Below are 21,389 nucleotides of genomic sequence, written 5' to 3'. Positions count from 1 at the left end.
TGTATTATCTGGTGTTGGTTAATAACCTATTAATAATAATAACCCTATAACTGTTTAAGATGTATAGGAACTTTAGTAGGGGTCTTTAACAGGGGGTCCGGGATCCCTAGGGGGTCCTCAGAGTTACTACAGGGGGGCCACCATTTTTTTTACATTAACCACTTGAACCCTATAGCATCCCTTTTCTGAGGAGAACTTTAGCCAAAAAATAGCCAATACAAGCTGAGCTTGTAGATCGGCTATTTTTGGCAAAGAGGTATTAGGTATAGAGGGGGAAAAGAGCAGACCAAGTAGAACTTTTTTTAATCTGAAACACAATTGTATACAATTTAGAGGGGGTCCCTGCTTCATCTCTCTCTCAGCTAGGGGGTCCTTGGCCTGAAAAACGTTGAAGACCCCTGTTATATAGCATGATGCTCAAGCAGGCAGTAATAGCCCCAAAAGAACCACGTCCACATTGTTTCTCGTGTTTGCTTTTGCAGCATTCTTGCATTCTTGTCAATTCCAGACTGTTTTCGCACCAAGTTGTTCCCTTCGGAAACATCTATTAACCTATTATCACGGCCATGTCAATGTCGCCGCTGTGCGAGGTGCTATTTACATGACTATTATCTCCCCTTTATGGCTTCGTAGTCACCTTGTAGCTTATCTCCTATATCTCATAACACTGATGTCATTTGCTAAAGAACAAATTTCCGACCACCTCCAAACAGCCCAGAGCGTCACATTAACATTCAGCGCCTGACATGTAGGCTACCATAAAACACATTATAATGAAACCTTGTTTCTGTTTTGTTACTTCCTTAAGGTTTTGCGTGTGTGACTGACACTGTTATTTAGGAACTCAAGCATTTTATTTAGATATTTTTTCATTTTTACTGGTGCTTCTTTTTAAATCTGTTAAGTTGTGGAGAGGTACAAAACATGTATTGTTATTTGTATTGTTTTGTATGCCCTGTGAGTGTGCATTATCCAACTCCTATGTGCAGCCATTAGTCTGAAGGGGGGCATATAGGAATAATAATAATAACCATTATTATGAATAGCCATCAGTAATAATAATAATAATTATTATTATTAGTAGTAGTAGCAGTAGTAGTAGTATTACATAAGCCTAAACCGAGATAACTTGGAAATGTCCCAATTCGTGGGAAAAGTCTATAAGCAGGCCTGGGAACGGCAGGTGAATGAATGAGGTTTAACAGTCTGTCAACTCTTTGAAGTGCCTCTATGCAACAACGTCTCCTATTCGTCTATAGGACACGTAGGGCAATGAATGTCCTCGTTGGGGCATTTTCACAGTCAAATGTTAGCGACGAGACAACCTGTCAATCAAATGGAACAACAGTATAAATATCATCAGTCTTCACTGTCCTGACATTCAGTACCTTTCCCTCTCACGGAACACACACCTTGGATATATACTAACAAAGACACATATTTTGGGGATATTTGCCTTTGGACTATACAAACAACACTAGATACCATGGATCTAAAGCTTCACTTAATTCTGTCCATGTTCTGTCAGATTCACTTTGCAGCAGCTTGGTAAGTCACACTTATTCTCTTTATTTATTTATTTTTTACTTGTTTTGTCCATTTTCTTAAAATACAGCACATACTGTGATTTCTGCTTTATAAGATACTTCAACGGTTCCCAAACTTTTTGGCTCGAGAGCCTAAGAGAAATGTCTCGATATGAGGCGTTGTGTAGATCGGCTATTTTCACTATACTTCTTAAACATTTGTTTTCTAATTTATGGAATTTCTTGTATTTTTTAAATATTCATTCATGACATTCTTTAGAAAGGGGGGATGTTTGAAACAAAAAAAAGGGATATTTACTCGTGACCCACAAATAGGTCCCGAACCAGTGTTTGGGGAAACAGTGAGCTACTTTACTTAATGTCTCTTTACTTTCCTTTCTACAGGTCGGTCAATAATTTCCTGATGACTGGACCCAAGGCATTTCTGACCTATGCCAGCAGTGTGCAGGTGGGCGCACAGAACGGCATGCAGGAGTGTAAGCACCAGTTTTCATGGGACAGGTGGAACTGTCCGGAGAGTGCGCTCCAGTTATCAACACACAACGGTCTCCGCAGTGGTGAGGAGCTTGTTTTATTAATTGTACTTTTGCCAGTGGTGTAAAGTAACTGAGTACATTTACTCAAGTACTATTTTCAAAATATTTTTATATATTTCAAAACTTGTGAAATGGGACGTTCTACATAATGAATGAGTAGCCTACTTTCTACTTTTATACCAATACTTTTGGTATACTTTTACTCAATTAAATTTAGAATTCCGAACTTTTACTTTTAACAAAGTATTTCTACATGGCAGTATATTGATACTTTTACTTAAGTAAAAAAAACGTGAGTAGCCTACTTTTCCACCACTGACTTTTGCCAATGATGGCGGCGCCTAGGCCAGGACATTTGCGATTACGCATGGTTACGCACAGAGATTGGACACCACAATGAAGGCGTAATGGTACCACTTTTGATAGCAAAATAATATATTACACTTGGATAACATATATTTTCTTTGCAACTCAATTTATAGCCACAAGAGAGACGTCTTTTGTCCACGCCATCAGCGCTGCAGGAGTGATGTACACACTGACCAAGAACTGCAGCATGGGGGACTTCGACAACTGTGGATGTGATGACTCCAAAATTGGACAAACTGGTACGTTGGCGTATAGATCAGTGGTTCTCAACCAGTGGGTCGGGACCCCCAGGGGGGTCTCCACATGATTTTTGTTGGGGGGGTCCCTATAGATGACAGTGAAGTGACAATTTAAGGACTTTTAAGACCTTTACGTTTAATATACATCAAAAACAAAGAAAAGACTGTACTATAAAGACTGGTCAAACATTAGCCAAATAAATAATATAAGAAAGAGGCAAAATTTGTGAAAATAGCCGCTACGCTGGAGTGTTGTGAGCTTGTAGATCTGTTATTTTCACAATATGTATCTGTGGAACCGAAGATTTAATGCATCAACTGGGTTCCCAGTTCAAATATGATTATGTTGGGGGGTCACGGCCTGAAAAGGTTGAGAAATGAACGGACAATTCTATATCTTAACATGAAATGAGAAGCAGGCCTATAACTCAGAGCTTTTTGATTGTGCAGGTGGCAAAGGGTGGATATGGGGCGGATGCAGTGACAATGCTGCGTTCGGCGAGAAGATCTCCAAGCAGTTTGTGGACGCGCTGGAAAATGGACATGACTCGCGTGCAGCCATCAACCGGCACAACAACGAAGCTGGCAGATTGGTAAGTGGTTCATTACCTTTGAAATGATTAAACATACGTTAACTTCATTATAACTTAATGCCAAATAAAAGCAGTATACACTGGAGAGTATAGAAGTTGCCTGACATTAGTCTCCCATTTGTCTCCCGACAGGCCATCAAATCCACCATGAGGAAAGCCTGCAAGTGTCACGGAGTGTCTGGGAGCTGCAGCCTCCAGACCTGCTGGATGCAGCTGGGCGACTTCAGGGACGTGGGCAACTTCCTGAAGGTCAAGTACGACCAGGCGAGGACGCTGGACATGGACAAGCAGAGGCGCATGAGGGCCGGGAACAGCGCAGACAACCGAGGCGCCATCGCACACGCGTTCAGCGGCATCCCCAAGACGGAGCTCATCTACCTGGAGGCCTCCCCGGACTACTGCACCAAGAACCAGAGCCTGGGCTACCACGGCACGGAGGGCCGCGAGTGTCTCCGCGGACCCGCCGCCGGCAAGAACAACGGCTCCCAGTGGGAGAGACAGAGCTGCCGCAGGCTGTGCCACGACTGCGGCCTGAAGGTGGAGGAGAAGCGCATCGAGGTGGTCAGCAGCTGCAAGTGTAAATTCCACTGGTGCTGCACGGTCAAGTGCGAGAGGTGCACGCAGGTCGTTGCGAAGTATTATTGCGCGCGTCGGGAAAGAGGGCACAAAGTAAAACCAAACGGAGGAAGAAGGCCGCACAATAAAACCAAACGGAGGCAACGGGCGCGCACTGGGCACAAGCATTGACGGGCCAGCACTGACTTTTAAAGACAATTAATGTGAATGTCTCTGCAATCAATACATGACGACGAGTCTGGCCTCATCCTGGACTTGCATCAACCGACAGCCTTTCATTAAAAGACCTTTAATGCACTTTATATAACTTGGGGTGATAGACTATCATCTCCAAACTGACAACCTTTATTGTATTCAGGCCTACCAACTTCCCCATGGATTCACCCTCCCTTGTCAGTCAGTGTCACTGTGTTTACACGACAGTGTCACTGTCGCCTCGTTCGATGTTGTGTGTGTGTGTGACGTTTTGTGTCAGATGTATTTTTGCATGATAAAACCTTAATAAATATTTTAATAATATGGCTCGCTCCGTCTCATTTGTCAACGTGCTGTGTGGATTCGTCAAGCTCTTTGAAATTGTGCTGCTGTTATTTTGTATATTGGTTGGTGTGGTGGTGGTTCCCTGGCTCTGCGGGGATCCCGGGATCAAGTGATCCATCGTGGCCCTGGTGTCATGTGAGCCAGCGGGTGGAACATAAACTGTCTTTAAACGTGTCCCTTTGAAGTGCGCATAGGCGTTTCCTAAATCCATCACCCAATCAGCATGGATCACGGAAACAAAGCGTGGTTCCTCAGTCAAATATAAAGGAGAAGGTTGTGATTCAACCACCACGCAACATAACCAGAGCTCCTCTGTACGGCCAACATCGCAGACTCAAAATGGTTGTTTCATTATTTTTGCTGGTGTCACTTTTTTACCACAACGGCTGTCTGGTAAACGCTTGGTAAGTCTTTATTTATTGTAGTTCGTCTGTGGATTTGTAGTGTTATATGTATAGTCTACATGCAGTGGTGTAAAGTAACTAAGTATATGTACTCAAGTACTGTACTTAAGTAAAACTTTTAGGTGTTTTACTTTACTGGAGTATTTCCAAATGTCAGTACTTTTACTCCACTATACATCTCAGAGGCATTTTTTTTTTACTCCACTACAATTATTTGAAAACTTTAGTTAGTTACTTTGTAGATTTGGATTAATATAACAAAATATACATTACCTCACATTGTGAGCTTGTAGATCTGCTATTTTAAAAAGGTTTTATACATTTGAAAACCTGTGAAATGGGACATTCTGTATAATGAGTACTTTATTTTGGTACTTTAAATACATTTTGATGCCAATATTATTGTACTTTTACTCAAGTAAATTTTGAATAGCGAACCTTCACTTGTAACAGAGTACTTACATTGCTGTATTGATACTTTTACTTAAGTAACAAAAGTGAGTACTTGTTCCACCACTGCCTACATGATCCTTATGATTTCAGTTTTCTCTATTTTAAATTGCGTGTTGTGTGTCTTGATCATTTCAGGGCAGCAAACAACTTTCTGATGACAGGACCCAAGGCCTATCTGACCTATACCAGCAGTGTGCAGGTGGGCGCACAGGCCGGCATGGAGGAGTGTAAGCACCAGTTCGCTTGGGACCGGTGGAACTGTCCGGAGAGTGCGATCCAACTGAAGGGACTCAGAAGTGGTACGTTTCCAAATAACAAGACACATATTTGGTGTAATTTATACGACTATAGGAATGATTATTTCAGTTCATAGCGTTATCTTAAACGTATGACTAAATACAGACATCATTGAATCTTTTATTTTATTTTATTGTTTTTTACGCACGCGTAAACTTGCTAGATGGACGGTGCGTAAAATAATGATAATGCAGATTGAAGGCTGATCAGCTTTTTTCTTTTCCCTCAGCCACCAGAGAGACGTCTTTCGTCCACGCCATCAGTGCAGCAGGTGTCATGTACACGCTGACCAGAAACTGCAGCATGGGGGATCTGGACAACTGCGGCTGTGATGTCTCCAAGAACGGCAAGATCGGTAATTAAGCGCATATATAGGCCTATTTCTTTAATGTGTTTTCATGGTGTATATAGCCTCTTAATACGTTTCCCGATGCTAAGTGATATGATCCTTTGCCTGCAGGAGGGACTGGTTGGCTGTGGGGCGGCTGCAGTGATAACGCCGAATTCGGGGAAACCATATCCAAACAATACGTGGATGCTTTGGAGACCGGCCAGGACTCCCGAGCAGCGATCAACCTGCACAACAACGAGGCCGGACGGCTGGTGAGTTGAACGACAGTGTGGTCACCTAGTTGATATAAATAATAAACAATCTTTAAATTAACCTCCACCTTTTTATATTTTATGCTTCTACAGTATAGGCTACCTCACTATTTCAGAGGCAAATTAAATATATATATTCTTTAAGATTATTAATACAAAACGTAGGCCTACATGGAGTGATGTATTATTATAGGTTATGCTGAAGTAATAAACACATTAATGCAACAGGCCATTACATTTATGTTGATGCCAATACTTTTGTACTTTTACTCAAGCAAAATTTGGAACATTGACTTTTGTAACTGAGTATTTGTGGTTTTCTACATTTATAGTAGCCTACTACTTGACTAAAACATCCGAGTACTTCTTCCACCACCGCCAGTGCCTAACAGAGAACATGTTGTGGTTTATTTCAGGCTGTGAAGGCCACCATGAAGCGCATCTGCCGGTGCCACGGCATGTCCGAGAGCTGCAGCGTCAAGACCTGCTGGATGCAGGTGTCCGACTTCAGGGACATCGGCAACTACCTGAAGGCCAAGCACGACCAGGCCCGCAGACTGAAGATGGACAAGAAGAAGCAGATGCGGTCCGGCAACAGCGCCGACAGCCGAGGCGCCATCGCGGACGCGTTCAGCGGCGTCGCCCGGACGGAGCTGATCTACCTGGAGGACTCTCCCGACTACTGCAGCAGGAACGTCAGCCTGGGGCTCCACGGCACCGAGGGCCGCGAGTGTCTGCAGAACGGAGACGGCGCGACGCACCGGGAGAAGCGCAGCTGCCGTCGGCTGTGCACGGACTGCGGCCTGAAGGTGGAGCAGAGGCTGGCGGAGGTGGTCAGCAGCTGCAACTGCAAGTTCCACTGGTGCTGCAAGGTGAAGTGCGAGGACTGCTCCCAGGTCAGGGTCAAGCACTTCTGTGCCAAGAGAGACACTGGACATGTCTATAGAAGGAGACACCGCGGACATAAACACACTAGAGCTTTGGTTAATGAAAGCTGATTTGAAAAGAAGAATAACGATATTTCACGCATATTTGCACTTTTTATGGTTCTCTCCTTGATGTTTAAGAAAAGTATCACCAAATCTATTTATGCACCGTGTACTTTTTCTTTTTTCAATAAAATACAATATAATGTCCTTTTGTCGGATACACAAATGATTGTTTATTTCCTAAATTCACACAGTCGACACTAATTTATTTTAAGCTGTATAGGTGGTTTAGGCCTAGTGGTCCATCACAATAAGAATGAGGTGGGGAATACACTTAAATGAGGGATTACATGGGTAACATGGTGCAATTCACACCTCAACAAGGTGCTGATCCTTGCGTTGATCTCCAGCACTTTGAAGATGACATGCGTTGATCCGTTCCAAAACGAGCGAGGCTTTGAAGGACAAACTAGGGGGCGCGGTTCGACCGCAAATGAGGTATTTGGCATGTTAATCCAGGCCATCATCACACCTTAGAGCCAGAGATCAACACAAATTCATTACAATAAAATCAAAGCACAGAGGAAACCAAGATGACAGTCTGCACTGGTTCCCAAACTTTTTAGCTCGAGACCCATGAGAAATTAATGTAGCCTATCCCAATCCCCATGCACACCCAAACTAGTGAAAATAGCAGATCTACAAGCTCACAATGCTCACAGTTGTAGATCTGCTATTTTCACTACTTCTTAATTTTTCGAATTTTCTAATTTATGGAATTTAAAATAAATGTATTTATTTATTCATGAAACTCTTTTGAAAAATCATTACATTTTTTTTTAAATTCATGAACATTTTAGATTATTTTTTTTTTGGGGGGGGGAATGTTTTGGAATTATAATAATTAAAAACAAAACGTAGGAACCAAAACAAGAATGGATATTTACTCGTGACCCATGAAAATGTGTCCGCGACCCACAAATGAGTGGCACAAAACCCTTGGGAAACAGTGTGTAGACAGTGTTTGTCTTGAGGCAGCGACACACGATGCAGCTTGGCAACCACTGCAACCAGAGCTGATTTTCAAGGTAAAAGCGACACCGCTATTTTTGTCTGATTTATAGCCTATAAATTAACCACGTTAACCCTATAAATTATAGGGTTAACGTGGTTAAACTGACTGCTATCTAATTTTGCTGTGGTGGACACTTTGAGAACAACTGGGTGACACTGACAGGACTTCCATAGCAAATATTTTTATTTTATTTTTTTATTTTTTTACATAATTAGGCTAATGTGTTGCTCATCAAAAAGTGCATATGTAGAATGACACCCACTCATCACTCATTTAGGGTTACCTCCCCCCCCCCGGACCGCATTCTCCCCAAAAATATCCCTCTCTGCTGGACATGTCATAAACCTGCCACCGTGTCTCGGCTGAATGAGTGATGCATGGATGTTTACGTTCACCAGGGCCCAGGGGGTCCGTGCCTGAGGGAGAGAAGCGTGGGGGTTTAACTGGATGGAGGAGAGAGGAGAGGCTCTTCCGAGGGTGAACCCCATATATCCCGCTTGACCCTGGGGGGCTGTTGTGCTTATGAGCTTCAGGCGGTATTACATAAGCTACAATCTGGTAGGTGTCCTCCTTCTACCCGACGCCAGGGTCTACATTTATCAATGAAATAGTACTCTTTCACATGCGCTAGTTATATTAACCACTTAAAGGGGGGTGTAAGTGTGTTAAAATTAGTGTTAAATAGCTCTATATAATTGCTATAGAGTGTGTCCCCATCTCTCCAGCTCTTAGCGAACAGAAAATGAATGTCAGGACGGGATACCTATTTCTTCCAATCAGGAGAGACTCTCATACAGGATAAACAAATGAAACTGTAGTGGTGAAAAAAGAAAAAGAAAAGAGCAGACACAAATGGAATATGAAGCTGATAAATGGGTTCTCTTCTCTTTCTTGATTGGATTAAATTAGAGACCCACCTGAAAATGTATTTTCTGTTTATTAAAGAGCTGGGGGAGGCTGTAATGTTACGGACATCTCTGGAGATCAGGCTGGGGGGAGACACCCTGTTATTGAATAGCCTACTCGATACTTGCAGAATATAGAGCTTTAACTTTTTTTTACAGACAACTTTTGTTTTATGTACGATAAATCACCTTTAAATCCTATTTTATTAAATAGCAAACATTTTCCCCCCAAAAAATCAAAAATGTCAATATTTTCACCCAGCTGCATTCCCAAAATAGGGACACCATGTTGAAAGTTGTTAAAATACTTTTGGTTTAATAATGTTTTATTCAGGTTCCGAGTGGCAGCTTTAAGATCCAGTGGTGTTGATGTAAATGCCATGGAGAGCTGCCGTAGATTAGGTAAGACTTTATGTATTTATCAATCCTCAGAAAATATGAAGATGCAGCCTCCAATCTGACTCTAGTATAAGGTGATGTTTCAATCAAAGACAATAATGACACACATACAGAGGGAATTACCACCACAAACCTCATTCAACTTCAAAATAATACCTCTTTTATGCTTTGCCTTTACTTTGACGTAGGCCTACTCCACCGAAAATAGCAGATCTACAAGCTCACAATGTGTTGGATGCTATGAGGTTGTGCTTCTTGTAGGTCTGCTATTTTCAGTGTGAGACCATACCACAAAGTATAAATCGGGTTTAAAACAGAACAAATGATATGCTGGCAGAGTGGCATTGTAAAATGATAGACCACAACCCTCCCCTTGCTGTCCATTTGCCTGCCTGCCCATGGGGGGGGCTTGTGTTTCCCACAGGACCCTGCTGTGTGCTAATGAAGGCTGGGCCCAGTGGTGAGCCTCACTGGACCGCCCCTAAACTCTGCTTGTCCCCAGGTCCACTGCTGTTGCCATAGTGCATGGTCCCATATGACAGTGGTTCTCAACCTGTGGGTCGGGACCCCCAGGGGGGTCCTCACGTGATTTGGGGGGTCCCCAGATGACAGTGAAGTGACAATGTAAGGACTTTTAAGACCTGACGACAACAACAAACAAAATTAGCAGCTACAATAGAAGGAACGCTGCCTCCCTTGAAAATTGATTCAAATGTCATTCCAATGTTGTGATTCATTAATTCATGTGTGTGGAAAAACATTAATTACATTAATGATTAAAACGTTCAACTTTTATTTGGAATGACGTTTGCGGTGTTTCCCTAGGATGAGCGGGGTGCAGGAGCGCTTGTCTTCAGACACCGACGGAGGCGCACCGACTGAAGGGTACTTGTGCCACGAGAGGCACCACCGAGCGAGCTAAAGTGAGCGAGACGCCGTGCCGAGCGTTCCAAAGTCACCTTCAGTCGACTCAGTGCCGTCCGAGTTACGTACCGATAGGGACATAGTCGTAAATGATCTTCCCCCCTAGTCTCGGTACCTCAGTTTCAGAAGATAGAAGCATGTGCAGTAGCGTCCCAAATGCGGAAGTCCAGATTTGGCCACCAGGCTTCTGAGGCTTCAATCATTCTCTGTGGCTTAGAGGGCTTGGTTAGAACCCTAGAAACATACCCTACTTTATCATCAATTTTACTAAACGCATATCATAATGATTTAAAAAATACTTTAAACTAGCGATTGAAAACATAAAGTGTTTATGAACATGTTTACTAAGGTAATAAAATAAAGTGTAAAGTTCGGCCAAAACCTCATTCACTTAAATTTTCCTGCAGTCTTCACTGTCCTGCAGAAGGTGAAATAGCGACATCTATGATCTGCTGGGTCATTAATAGAAACTTCATGGCTCAAGAGAACCAAGGATTTTATTCCCTTAAAGAGAACCCGGAAATGCATGGGCCCTTGGTTCAGACCAAATAATTTTATAAACCTTCAAAACTTGCTTAAGCATCACCATCAAATGCATTTTCAGAACAGAGCTCATTGTAAGTGTTTGACATCATCTTAGCGAGCAAAGTATGAGCCTTGAGCTCTGGTTTGTGAACGCGCAGGTTGGTTGTCTGCCTATAGAGTACAGCTCTGTTTATGTTTATGTTAGCCTCTTGCTCAGCTCAGCACTGAGCTCTTGCTCAGTGCTGATCACAGCAGAACCTAGAGACAAATGGTGTTGACAAGAAATCACTGAAAGTACCAGTGATTTAGATACTTGGACAACATCGATTCGGATCACCAATATAGACGAGAAAACACATAATATTGATTGGTTCCATTTCTTTTCATTTATTTCATAAAGAAAAGTAAAAAGTTGGTTATGAAAGCATCCCGCATGATTAATATCTGATTGCCCCCTTGCTTCTTCGTAGACCATCCCCAGCTTCTCCTAGTTTGGATGCCTGCCTGTAATTGTACGCAAGATCGTTTCACGACTCCCCAGTTTGGCAATATAAAAGCCTAAAAAGGCTAGCAGTGGCAGACAGGCAGCCAGGCTAAATGTTTTCCACCCCAATGATAAAGAGCGACCATGAGGATGCTGTATAACCTTACTGCACCCCAGGGAGCCCCATAGCACCCTTATTAACAAAATGAGGGACTTGAATACTGTGAGAATGAAAACAAAGTGCTTTTGGCTGCGGCATCGTGGCCTGCTCTTCTCTTCTTGTGCTCTTGAAGTCAAGGCGTGGCATCACCTTTCCTTTCCTGTTCGATGGCTGGAAGAGACCAGAGGGAACAGCAGTCAGCGGGTGTGGGCTTAAGATAAGACAAAACCTAGAGGCTCTTTCGGTAGCCATTTAAAATAAATACACAGCAATACAGAGTCAACAAAATAGATATTAAAACAGAAAACTTGAGAATAAAGCAACTGGTTTGACCTGAAATCTAAAAATAAAATATAAACCGTATTGAAGCTAAGGTGTATGTCCGTTGTCCATAGAGGTAATTGCAACTAGTCTGAACTATACAATAAAGGGCGGTGCATCAAGTGTCTAATCTGATGCGCGTCTGCTTCAAATAACTTTATTGACATCCAGATCCAGTAGGCTAGGTGTTCTACCCAACACTAAGGTCAAGATTTCTCAGTGGAAGAGTAGGGAGACCACCTCCGACCACAGCAGATGGGTTATTTAAATTGTATTAACACACTCTGCTTGTTGGTTAAAATGACATTTTATTAGTTAAAATAATTGTAGCTTTAAAATCTCCAGTGGGGATCCTTAGACTACAGTGTGCGCTGTTTGCAGTAAGTAGACTGTATTGTGAACATGACAAAGTAGCCTACATAGATGCATACTTTGTATGTCATATAGTTGCTACTCATAAATACACAGTGTGTTTAGGGTGGATGTGGAAATGCATGGGAATGCTGTTCTTGGGTTGCATGCAGTGCTGCTGATGATGCAGTGATGCAGAGGTTGGTTTGAACACTGGTAGGAAGAGGTGGATGTATTGGCAGCCCCGGTTGTGACACCTGACTGCTGATGGGAAAAACAGTTGCAGGGGAGACACATTATAGGAAAAACATAGAAAGGCTTGGCCTTTCTCTGCTCCAGTAAAAAAAATGGGATTTTTTCCCCCACATGCACACACAAATCGAGATTCACTCACTCTCTTTGGTGGGCAGAGGGTTCTTCTCCTTCGTCTCAGTTTTCTTCAGCTTTGTCTTATCAAAGCGGGCGATCTCAGTCATGTCAGGTTTGTCGGACATGTTGGCTGAGGGATAAGAGATCAGAGTAGAGTCATAAACGCGAGACACCCAAATGATTCGACCCCCCCTGAGCTGTCATTTTCTACACATGTTCTGTACGTACCTGTACTATACAGTTAAATCCCAGAGTGAATTTGACTCTGAGGGTGTAAAAATCGTTCATATCTTTAAATTATATAACCTGCATGCTGATGAAAGGAGTGGTAGTGAGATTAATTTAGCAGACATACCCACTCACACACACTGCACACACCCATACGTATGCTCTCTCTCTCTCTCTGAGCCACACACCCACCCACTCACACACACACACACACACACACACACACACACACACACACACACACACACACACACACACACACACACACACACACACACACACACACACACACACACACACACACACACACACACACACACACACACAAGATATACATGTACACGTTATAATGTGTACACGTATATCTATTCTCATATCCATAGCTCTCTCTGTCTCTCTGTCTCTCTGTCTCTCTCTCTCTCTCTCTCTCTGCAACCATCCATCCCTCCCTGCAGCCACCTGAAGCTGAGCAAAGCTCCGCAGGCAGGCAGACACTGCAGTCTTAAATCCCAACCCGAGCCAGGTCTGCTGCACCTCATAGAGATTAGCTCATGAGGCTGTCAGTTCCTCGGCCAGTGCTTCTGTCAGAGACTGGTGTTGAAATTAAAACAACCCAATGGACCCGCTAGCCTGCGGCGAGTAATTTTCACACCAAGCAAGTGGAAAATTAATCTTGTTCACTCAAAAAATTTGAATAGGGTTCAATGGAAATGGTTGGATGTTCACCAGGCATATAGATGTATTGGGCACGTGCCCAGAATCCTTAATTAAGCTGGCGCCCGAAGCCATTTTCAGAGCTCATGGTGATACCGTGACCATCCCATCTCTGTATAGACATGTCATGGTCTATAGCTGTCTCTTATGATCCAAACATTAACCCTATTGTCCTTCTACATCAATATCTTCATTGTCATCCTCCCTCCATCCCATCATCATCATCATCATAATCATCATCAATGCCTCTGTTGCCAGCAGCAGCCAGCCACACCCCAATCCCTTTGTTTGGCTGCCAGAGAAAGGAGAGGATGCAGGAAGGCAGGGCGAAGAGACACAGAGAGAGATTTTTTAAAAAAGAGAGAAAAAAATCATTTTTGTCTTACCGGGGGGTTCCACACAGCAGTGGGCTGAAAAATCCACCAGTGGAGAGAAGATTAGTGAGAAAGAGAGAGAGAGAGGGGGAGAGAGAGACTGGGGAGGGACTGAGAGAGATGGCGAGATGGCAGAAGGGAGAGAGCTGCACAGGAACTGCGTGAGTCTGCCGGTGTGAATATGCCTGCTCCTGCATCAGGGTATGACAGAGAGGGAGGGGAGAGAGAGAGAGAGAGAGAGAGAGAGAGAGAGAGAGAGAGAGAGAGAGAGAGGAGAGAGAGAGAGAGAGAGAGAGAGAGAGAGAGAGAGAGAGAGAGAGAGAGAGACAGAGAGAGAGAGAGAGAGAGAGAGAGAGAGAGAGAGAGACAGAGGGTGGGTGGGAGGGAAGCTCGAGAGAAGCTTGTTCAGCCTTCTTTCCTGGTGCCAATACTCTTTAGGGAATAGATAGAGAAATAGACTGCCCCTAGCAAACAGCTGTGCAGCTTAGCTCATCAGAGATGCATTATGATTAATTATTGAGTCGGCACAGACTGTAACGTACAGTATTTTTGCTGAGTGAGTGAGTGGGTCAGGGACATGTTGTGTTAACAACATAATATAGTGTCCCTATTCTGGGCGTGTCATAATAGGTAAACATTTAGCAAAAATATGTGAACATTCGATAAGCAGATCTTCAAGCTCGCAATGCATGCACGCATGCATGTGACGCGTTATCTTGTAGATCTACGCTGTAGAGGGAGAAAAGGAGGGGGCCAAGACAAGTATAGAACCCTGGGGGACACTGACCAACAAATTATATAGGGTTTAAGTGGTTAAAGTCAAATGAAACAGGGTTTTGTGTGCATCTACGAGGATTATGTGTTTTATGAAGTTGCACTTCCCTGCACATGTGTTCTTCATTATTGTAGGGCTGGGTACACAATCAAATATCACAATAGTTTTTGATCAAATTGGCCTATCTCAATATCAACAATGTGACAATATTGTGAGGATGACCATGGGTGTTTTCACAAAATATTTACACAATGAGCATTTTGAAAAATAACAATCTACTGTACCTATAACATACTATGTTTTTATTATTTGCCTTTACCCACTTAGTTATTATATAGGTGACAGGTCCTATAAGTGGGTTAAGGCAAATAAGACAGTTAGAATAGTCAGCTAAGTTCAGAATCACTTGACTGTAATCAGCCTTTAAAACAGGGAAAAGGCAACACTTATACCATTTCACAATATCCAAAAACGATAGTATAATCCTAACCCAGACGATATCTAGAATCATGATATCAATATTATATTGATATTGCCCAGACCTTTTTGGAACAGTCCATTCCGATTGTGATTGCGAACGCGGAAGGAGGCGCCTCCGACTAAGTGGAGCTTACTATGTAACCCTGCTCAGGTTGTGGGTCTGTCTGTCTGTCTGTCTGTCTGTGTGTCTGTCTGTGTGCATGCACTACCTATGTAGAGGGCGCCAGAGTGCAGGAATTTAGACAATGCTCTGATTTAAATGCAACACCACACACACACACACACACACACACACACACACACACACACACACACACACACACACACACACACACACACACACACAATGTTCTCTCCCCATCACAGTGAAATAACACGGATTACAAGTCCGTAAATACACAATATTTTCGAGCTGCGTTCGCTTCCAGCGTTCGCGCGTCTTACTTGTGGTATAGAACTCAGCTCACTTATCTTTCCAACCATACAACCACTATACAGTAAATTTCACAATTTGTTCAGTAATTGGTCTTTTTTGTATAAATATCAGCTTGTTTCCATTTAAAACCGCAACAACACAGACTAACTGGCTGTGTCTCCACTAGTGTACAACAATATCATAGAGATGTATCAGATTATACTGCTATGATGTATTTCACATTATATTTTTCAATCTATTGAGGTTGTAATCAATGTCCTTATTTGAATAATCACCACTCATCACACAGTTTATTTTTAACAACATTTCTAACATCAAGCTTTAATAAAGTCACATTATATGAACCAGATCACTCATTGTCCCATGCTGACATCATGATACTCATTACACCCTCCCAGGGGTCTTGTTACAGTTGACATTTGCACACTCATGCATGCCTATTTTAGAATAGACAGCTCATCTTAAAGCAGCATGCTGCATGAGTTTAAATAACATCAGTGCCAGATATGGTGGTGCGCCAAGCTAATGGTTGTAGCAGAGGTTTACTCCACCATCTTTGGTTTACTAAACGGAAAGGGAGGATCGAAGAAACCTCATGATTAGCTCACCTCCTAAATCCTCCAAAGTGTCTCAGCAGTGCTTTCTGCAGCACCATCTAGTGGTCAGATGGCAACACTGTCCTATATGTTCTGGTTAAAGTTGCAAAGTCTCAAAGGAGGTGGGTCTTAAGGCCATTTTTGGAGGTTATGCTTTAGAGAAAAACAGAGTGCCAAAATACACCAGGATTTTCATGGATGAACTTAAAAAACATGTTAAAAATAACATAACATGATTTTGTGCGTCTTTAAACTTGCCACTTCTGACATAACTTACCTAAGGCCTGGTTGAATGTTTAGTTACATTGAATTTGTACACAGATTAATCTAATGATGCCACAATGGAGGTAATTATGCCTTTTTTGGTAAACGTACCTCTTGTTTAAAGGTAAACCTTCTCTCTATGTTTACATCAGTTTGAAATGTCACTGATGAACAAGGCCTACACAAAAGTGACTTCAAATGACCTGTTTTAACAATCTGACAGTCCGATTGTGTGACGACAAACTACTAACTACATACTGATTGAGAAAAGCAAAACATATGTACGTTTGCTCTGTCTGGATTACAGCTCAGCTTTCAACACAGCCTATGAAGCTAATTGTGAAACTGACAAACCTTGGTGTACCAACACCCATCTGCAACTGGATATTGGACTTCCTGATAGACAGGCCACAAGTGGTGAGGATGGGATTGGGAGGATGGGAAATAAGATTAAAATTAAGATTAAATAAACTCAGCCGAGCTCACAGTTAGAACTGGAACACCTCAGGGCTGCTGCTTTAGTCCTAAACTCTATTCCTTGTACACGCATGACTGTGTTTCCACCCAGAAGAGTAACATCATAATAAAGTATGCCGATGACACAACCATCCTGAGCCTTAATTATTAAGGGAGGAGACGAGTCAGTGTACAGGGAACAGGTGAACAACGTCATTAGCTACGGAGATACAATGACCTCGTCCTCAATGTGGACAAAACTAAGGAAGTAATTCTGGATTTTAGGAGGGGACCTCCCACACTGCGAACCCTCACCATCAAGGGGACAGAGGTGGAGCTTTAAGTTCCTTGGCCTTCAAAAAATCTGAGCTGGACTGAAAACAATGTTGCTACAGTGAAAAAAGCACAGCAGCGGCTGTACATCATTAAGATGCTGAAGAAGGCCGTACTCAGTCCTCAGCCCCTCACTCTGGCCTACAGAGGACTCTTTATTTATTTTTTATCCCACGATTTATTTTGTAACCCTTTTTTTTCACCCGGTGCCAATTTTCTAAGTGATCCTGGGCACTACACTCCCCCCACCAGCCTAGGGAGCCCAGGGCTGAGCTCATGCCTCCTTCAATGCATGAGAGCCAACTGACCTTCTTGTCACCCGACAGGGGGGAGTTTCCCTGGTTGGACGTAGCGCGTGGAAGGAACACGTTATTCCAACCAGTTCCCTTCCCCTCCATCAGGCGCCCCGGCTGGCCAGGGGGAGGCAGTATAGTACCAGGATTACTACTTGTTTTTGTGAGGGTATTAACTACCCTAGGAGACACGGGGAGAACATGCAAACTCCACACAGAGTAGGCCCTTTCGCCAACCCCATCTAGGGTATGGGCGCTGGTGACGCGGAGGAGAAGACACGCCCCCAGCGCCCACAGCGTCCCCACAATCGAACCCAGAACCTTCTAGCGGTGAGGCGACAGCGCTACCGACTGCACCACCGTGCCCCCACCGGCCTCGTTGAAAGCAGCCTCACCAGCGGTATCACGGTGTGGTTTGGAAACACTAACCAAGCTGAGAGGAAATCGCTCCAACGAGTTATCAAAACTGCAGAGAGGATTATTTGATCGGATCTCCCTGCCATGGACACAATCTACACACAGCCCTGTAAGAGGAGAGCACAGTGCATACTTAAAGGACGACTTCACCCATTTTCAACCTGTCTTCATATAATTGCTCCTCGCTAATGCTCATGATAACATGGCACCATTTTTGTCTACTCACTCTGTGTCTCAGAGGAGGGCTGTGGAAAGTTCAGAAACCCGTCTACCAGTGACATCATCAATGGGGCATCCAAGATAATAGAAACTACAGGCTTTTTATTCCTGGAAAGTTAGCATGCTACAATGGAAGCCATTGTTCTCGCGTTAATAATATATAAAAAAAAAAAAAGTGAAATATTGAAGAAAAAAAAAACCTTCCTAACAATGATGTCACTGTTTCTGAAGTGTCCACAGCCCTCCTATGAGTGGAACAAAATTACACAATTTATATACCACAGGCCAGAGAGCATCTCCACCAACACAACACGCCTTTTTAACAGTTTTCTTCCTGCCACTGCGATTAGTAGCCGAGGACATTAAGGACAGTAGTCAATATGACAGATGAACTGAATTAGAACACATTAACTGAATCATGACAGATCATGGTAAGATGAATTGCACTATTATTTGCTATTTGTTTTTAGGCTAGGAAGTTCTTATTTATTCTATTATCCTTTTAAAGAGCATGGTAGGATATATGTAGGATTGTAGGATGTATGTTTTCTCTGTGCTGTCTGTATTTTCTGTCTTTTTTAAATGCTGAGCTGAGCTCCCGCTCTATTCTATTCTATTCTAAACCTCTCAATAGAGAGACAGTGTCTCTATCCTATTCCACAACTGCACACACAATAAAATAAGCAGTATGATATTGAATATCATACTGATTGAATGCTTATTTTATTTGGAACAAGAAATGTCACGTCTACAAGTGACCAGAAGATGGCAGCACCATACCATTTATAATGGTTTCGTCTAATGAAGTCAGCAATGTTCAAAACATATGGCCATTGGTCTATATACAATATGCTCTGTACTTGTGATGTGTGGTGTGTGATGTGTGGTGTGTGTGTGTGTGTGTGTGTGTGTGTGTGTGTGTGTGTGTGTGTGTGTGTGTGTGTGTGTGTGTGTGTGTGTGTGTGTGTGTGTGTGTGTGTGTGTGTGTGCGTGCGTGCGTGCGTGCGTGCGTGCGTGCGTGCGTGCGTGCGTGCGTGCGTGCGTGCGTGCGTGCGTGCGTGCGTGCGTGCGTGCGTGCGTGATATAGTTTTCCACCCTCAGTGGGGGGAGGGCTGGGTGTACCCAATGTGTCGTGGACTTATACCAGCATGCGCATATCCCATCTACTGAGCATGTTGAATAATGATGACAGGGATGTGAGGGAACTGGCCAGATCTTCCCTGTTCCTTGATCTAAGGAGACGCAAGGTCCCTTTAGCCAGGGAGTCAGAGCCCCACTTCCTAGGGTTCAAAAGGAAACCCAGTGGGAAACTGGACACTCACTCCCCGGACTTTGGCGTTTCATCGGACTGGCCGGACTTGAACGACCTCTGTGTCCAAACCGGAGTGTCCTTGGAGTGGGTCCGGTCTGATTCGGAGACTGTGAGGGTCTCTGAGGACTTAATAACTGACCCCCTCACCTCTGTGAGAGGTACAGTGACCTACGGTGGACACACTCACCTGCTGACATCTGCAGGTGCTCGGCGGACCTTGCTGGATCTTTTTCAACATCAGCAACAACAACACTGGACTGGTCTTAAACTTCAGGGAAAACTTGCTTGTCTTCCCTCTGCTGACCACACTGTTTCCCATTCATTTCTAAGGAACACTGCTCTCAATGAGGACATTATCACCTTTACAGTAAAAGCCAGGTTACAGATCCTTCCCACCAGACTCAACCTTTCCCTCTGGTTTCCCACCACTCATGTACCTCATTGTTTGCATCACACCACAGGGCTTGTTACAGAAACCATGTCACACATTCTGAATGGCTGCTTTGCCTATAAAGGGCTTTACATAGCACGCCACGACAGAATAGTTGATCTCATAACTAAGGACATATCTAAACACTTTACACCGTCAGTGAGAATGTACAAACATTCCTGTGTCAAACCTTCCATGTTTCAACTCTGTACTGAAAATCCTGAAATCTTTGCACATCTCTCTGCTAATACACCAGATGTTGTTGTCAATGAAGGAAACAGATCAGTTTCCATTCTTGAAATGGCCATCACCTTTGATTCTAGCTTAGAGGAAGCTTTTATGACCAAAGTCATTAAATACCAGTCGCTCCTCCATACCATCACAGAGCTAGGTTATAGGTGCAATCTATTTGTGTTTATCTTTGGCAGCCTAGGACATGTACATAGGTTGGTTGTAAGAGGCCTCCAACAACTTGGGATGCCAAAAAAAGCAGCTAAACGGCTTGCAAAATTCTGTGGAATCTCTTCTACTATCGGTAGCCGCCAAATATGGCAAAGACGCTGTTATTTGTACCCCTAAAGGGTGTGGGAGTATTTGTCCATGATTTGCTGACTGTACATTTTTGACAGCACCTTGTAATATTTGTGTCCTTGTATTGTATCTCTTATATGGACATAAATAAATGATTAAATGTGTGTGTCTGTGTCTGTGTGTCTGTGTGTCTGTGTGTCTGTCTGTCTGTTTCGTGCATAACTCAAGCACTGTCCAACTAATCAACATCAAACTTACAGTAGTGTGTGTATCGCAGAAGACCAGCTTGTGTGTTGTGCCGAGTGGGAATTCAGTTGGACCAGCAGTTGTCCAGAACCGAAAATCAAAAAATCTCTATATCTGTCTGTCTGTCTGTCTGTCTGTCATATATGCCCATATATGGAGATCCCTGATGTAACCAATATGATGTCATAGTACTGATGACATAACTAGGCCTAAGTACTACGATAATGGGTACCGCACAAAGTACTGGGTACAACAGGAATTACAATACCCCTGTCGGGGGAATGTGCTCGGGTATCACCTTATTATTATTATTATTATTATTATTATTATTACCCTTATTATTATTATTATTATTATGATACATCTTAGTTTTGAAAGGTGGTCTGTTGTAGCTAACTCATGTAATACATTTAAAAAGTGATGTCTACAAGTAGACAGAGGAAGGCAGTGTAATGCTATTTTACTTCTTTCAGGTAGCTCTACACACTTTATACTAGAGCATGTGTGAAAACCAGTAAGAGACCACCAGGGGGCACTATTACTCTATGTTGTTTTAACCTGACCATAATGATATGGCCACTGCATAAAACCCCCTCACACTTATTTATTATTATAATCACACTGTTTATGCCCATCACTAGTGAACTTAAATAGTGACGCAGTACTTACAGTATCTTACTGTGGTC

The 21,389-nt window shown here is 43.1% G+C and overlaps 3 protein-coding genes across 3 annotated transcripts; 2 read left to right on the top strand and 1 right to left on the bottom strand.

The window, feature by feature from the left end:
- Positions 1-1,486: 1,486 nt before the first annotated feature.
- On the top strand, positions 1,487-4,031 carry LOC308075567 (protein Wnt-8a-like; the record flags this gene model as incomplete). The annotated part of the gene is made up of 5 exons (XM_080415513.1): positions 1,487-1,548; positions 1,932-2,104; positions 2,566-2,691; positions 3,142-3,284; positions 3,417-4,031. The coding sequence occupies 5 exons, from the start codon at positions 1,487-1,489 to the stop codon at positions 4,029-4,031; spliced, it is 1,119 nt and encodes a 372-aa protein (XP_080271639.1).
- A 347-nt stretch (positions 4,032-4,378) lies between these two features.
- LOC308075566 (protein Wnt-8-like) lies at positions 4,379-7,155 on the top strand (the record flags this gene model as incomplete). Its single annotated transcript, XM_080415512.1, has 5 exons — positions 4,379-4,509; positions 5,393-5,556; positions 5,784-5,909; positions 6,015-6,157; positions 6,574-7,155. The coding sequence occupies 5 exons, from the start codon at positions 4,379-4,381 to the stop codon at positions 7,153-7,155; spliced, it is 1,146 nt and encodes a 381-aa protein (XP_080271638.1).
- Positions 7,156-11,372: 4,217 nt separating this feature from the next.
- tmsb2 (thymosin beta 2) lies at positions 11,373-14,075 on the bottom strand. Its single transcript, XM_080415410.1, has 3 exons — positions 13,928-14,075; positions 12,625-12,729; positions 11,373-11,729 (listed from the first exon to the last, which is right to left on the bottom strand). Exons 2-3 carry the CDS (start codon positions 12,722-12,724, stop codon positions 11,692-11,694), a joined length of 138 nt encoding a protein of 45 aa, XP_080271536.1. The 5' UTR covers positions 12,725-12,729; positions 13,928-14,075; the 3' UTR covers positions 11,373-11,691.
- Between the last annotated feature and the right edge of the window lie 7,314 nt (positions 14,076-21,389).

This window comes from Gymnoscopelus braueri, assembly GCF_963280865.1.
Source record: "Gymnoscopelus braueri genome assembly, chromosome: 20".
NCBI classification, from domain to species: Eukaryota; Metazoa; Chordata; class Actinopteri; order Myctophiformes; family Myctophidae; genus Gymnoscopelus; species Gymnoscopelus braueri.
This window is presented reverse-complemented; position numbering and strand designations above follow the sequence as displayed.

What these genes read in the sequence shown, in the direction of transcription:
- tmsb2 (XM_080415410.1), bottom strand. Translation starts at nt 12,724, where the DNA reads ATGTCCGACAAACCTGACATGACTGAGATCGCCCGCTTTGATAAGACA. An exon ending in CCCTCTGCCCACCAAAGAGA is followed by an intron (nt 11,730 to 12,624) that starts GTGAGTGAATCT and finishes GGTCTCTTCCAG; the next exon opens with CCATCGAACAGGAAAGGAAA.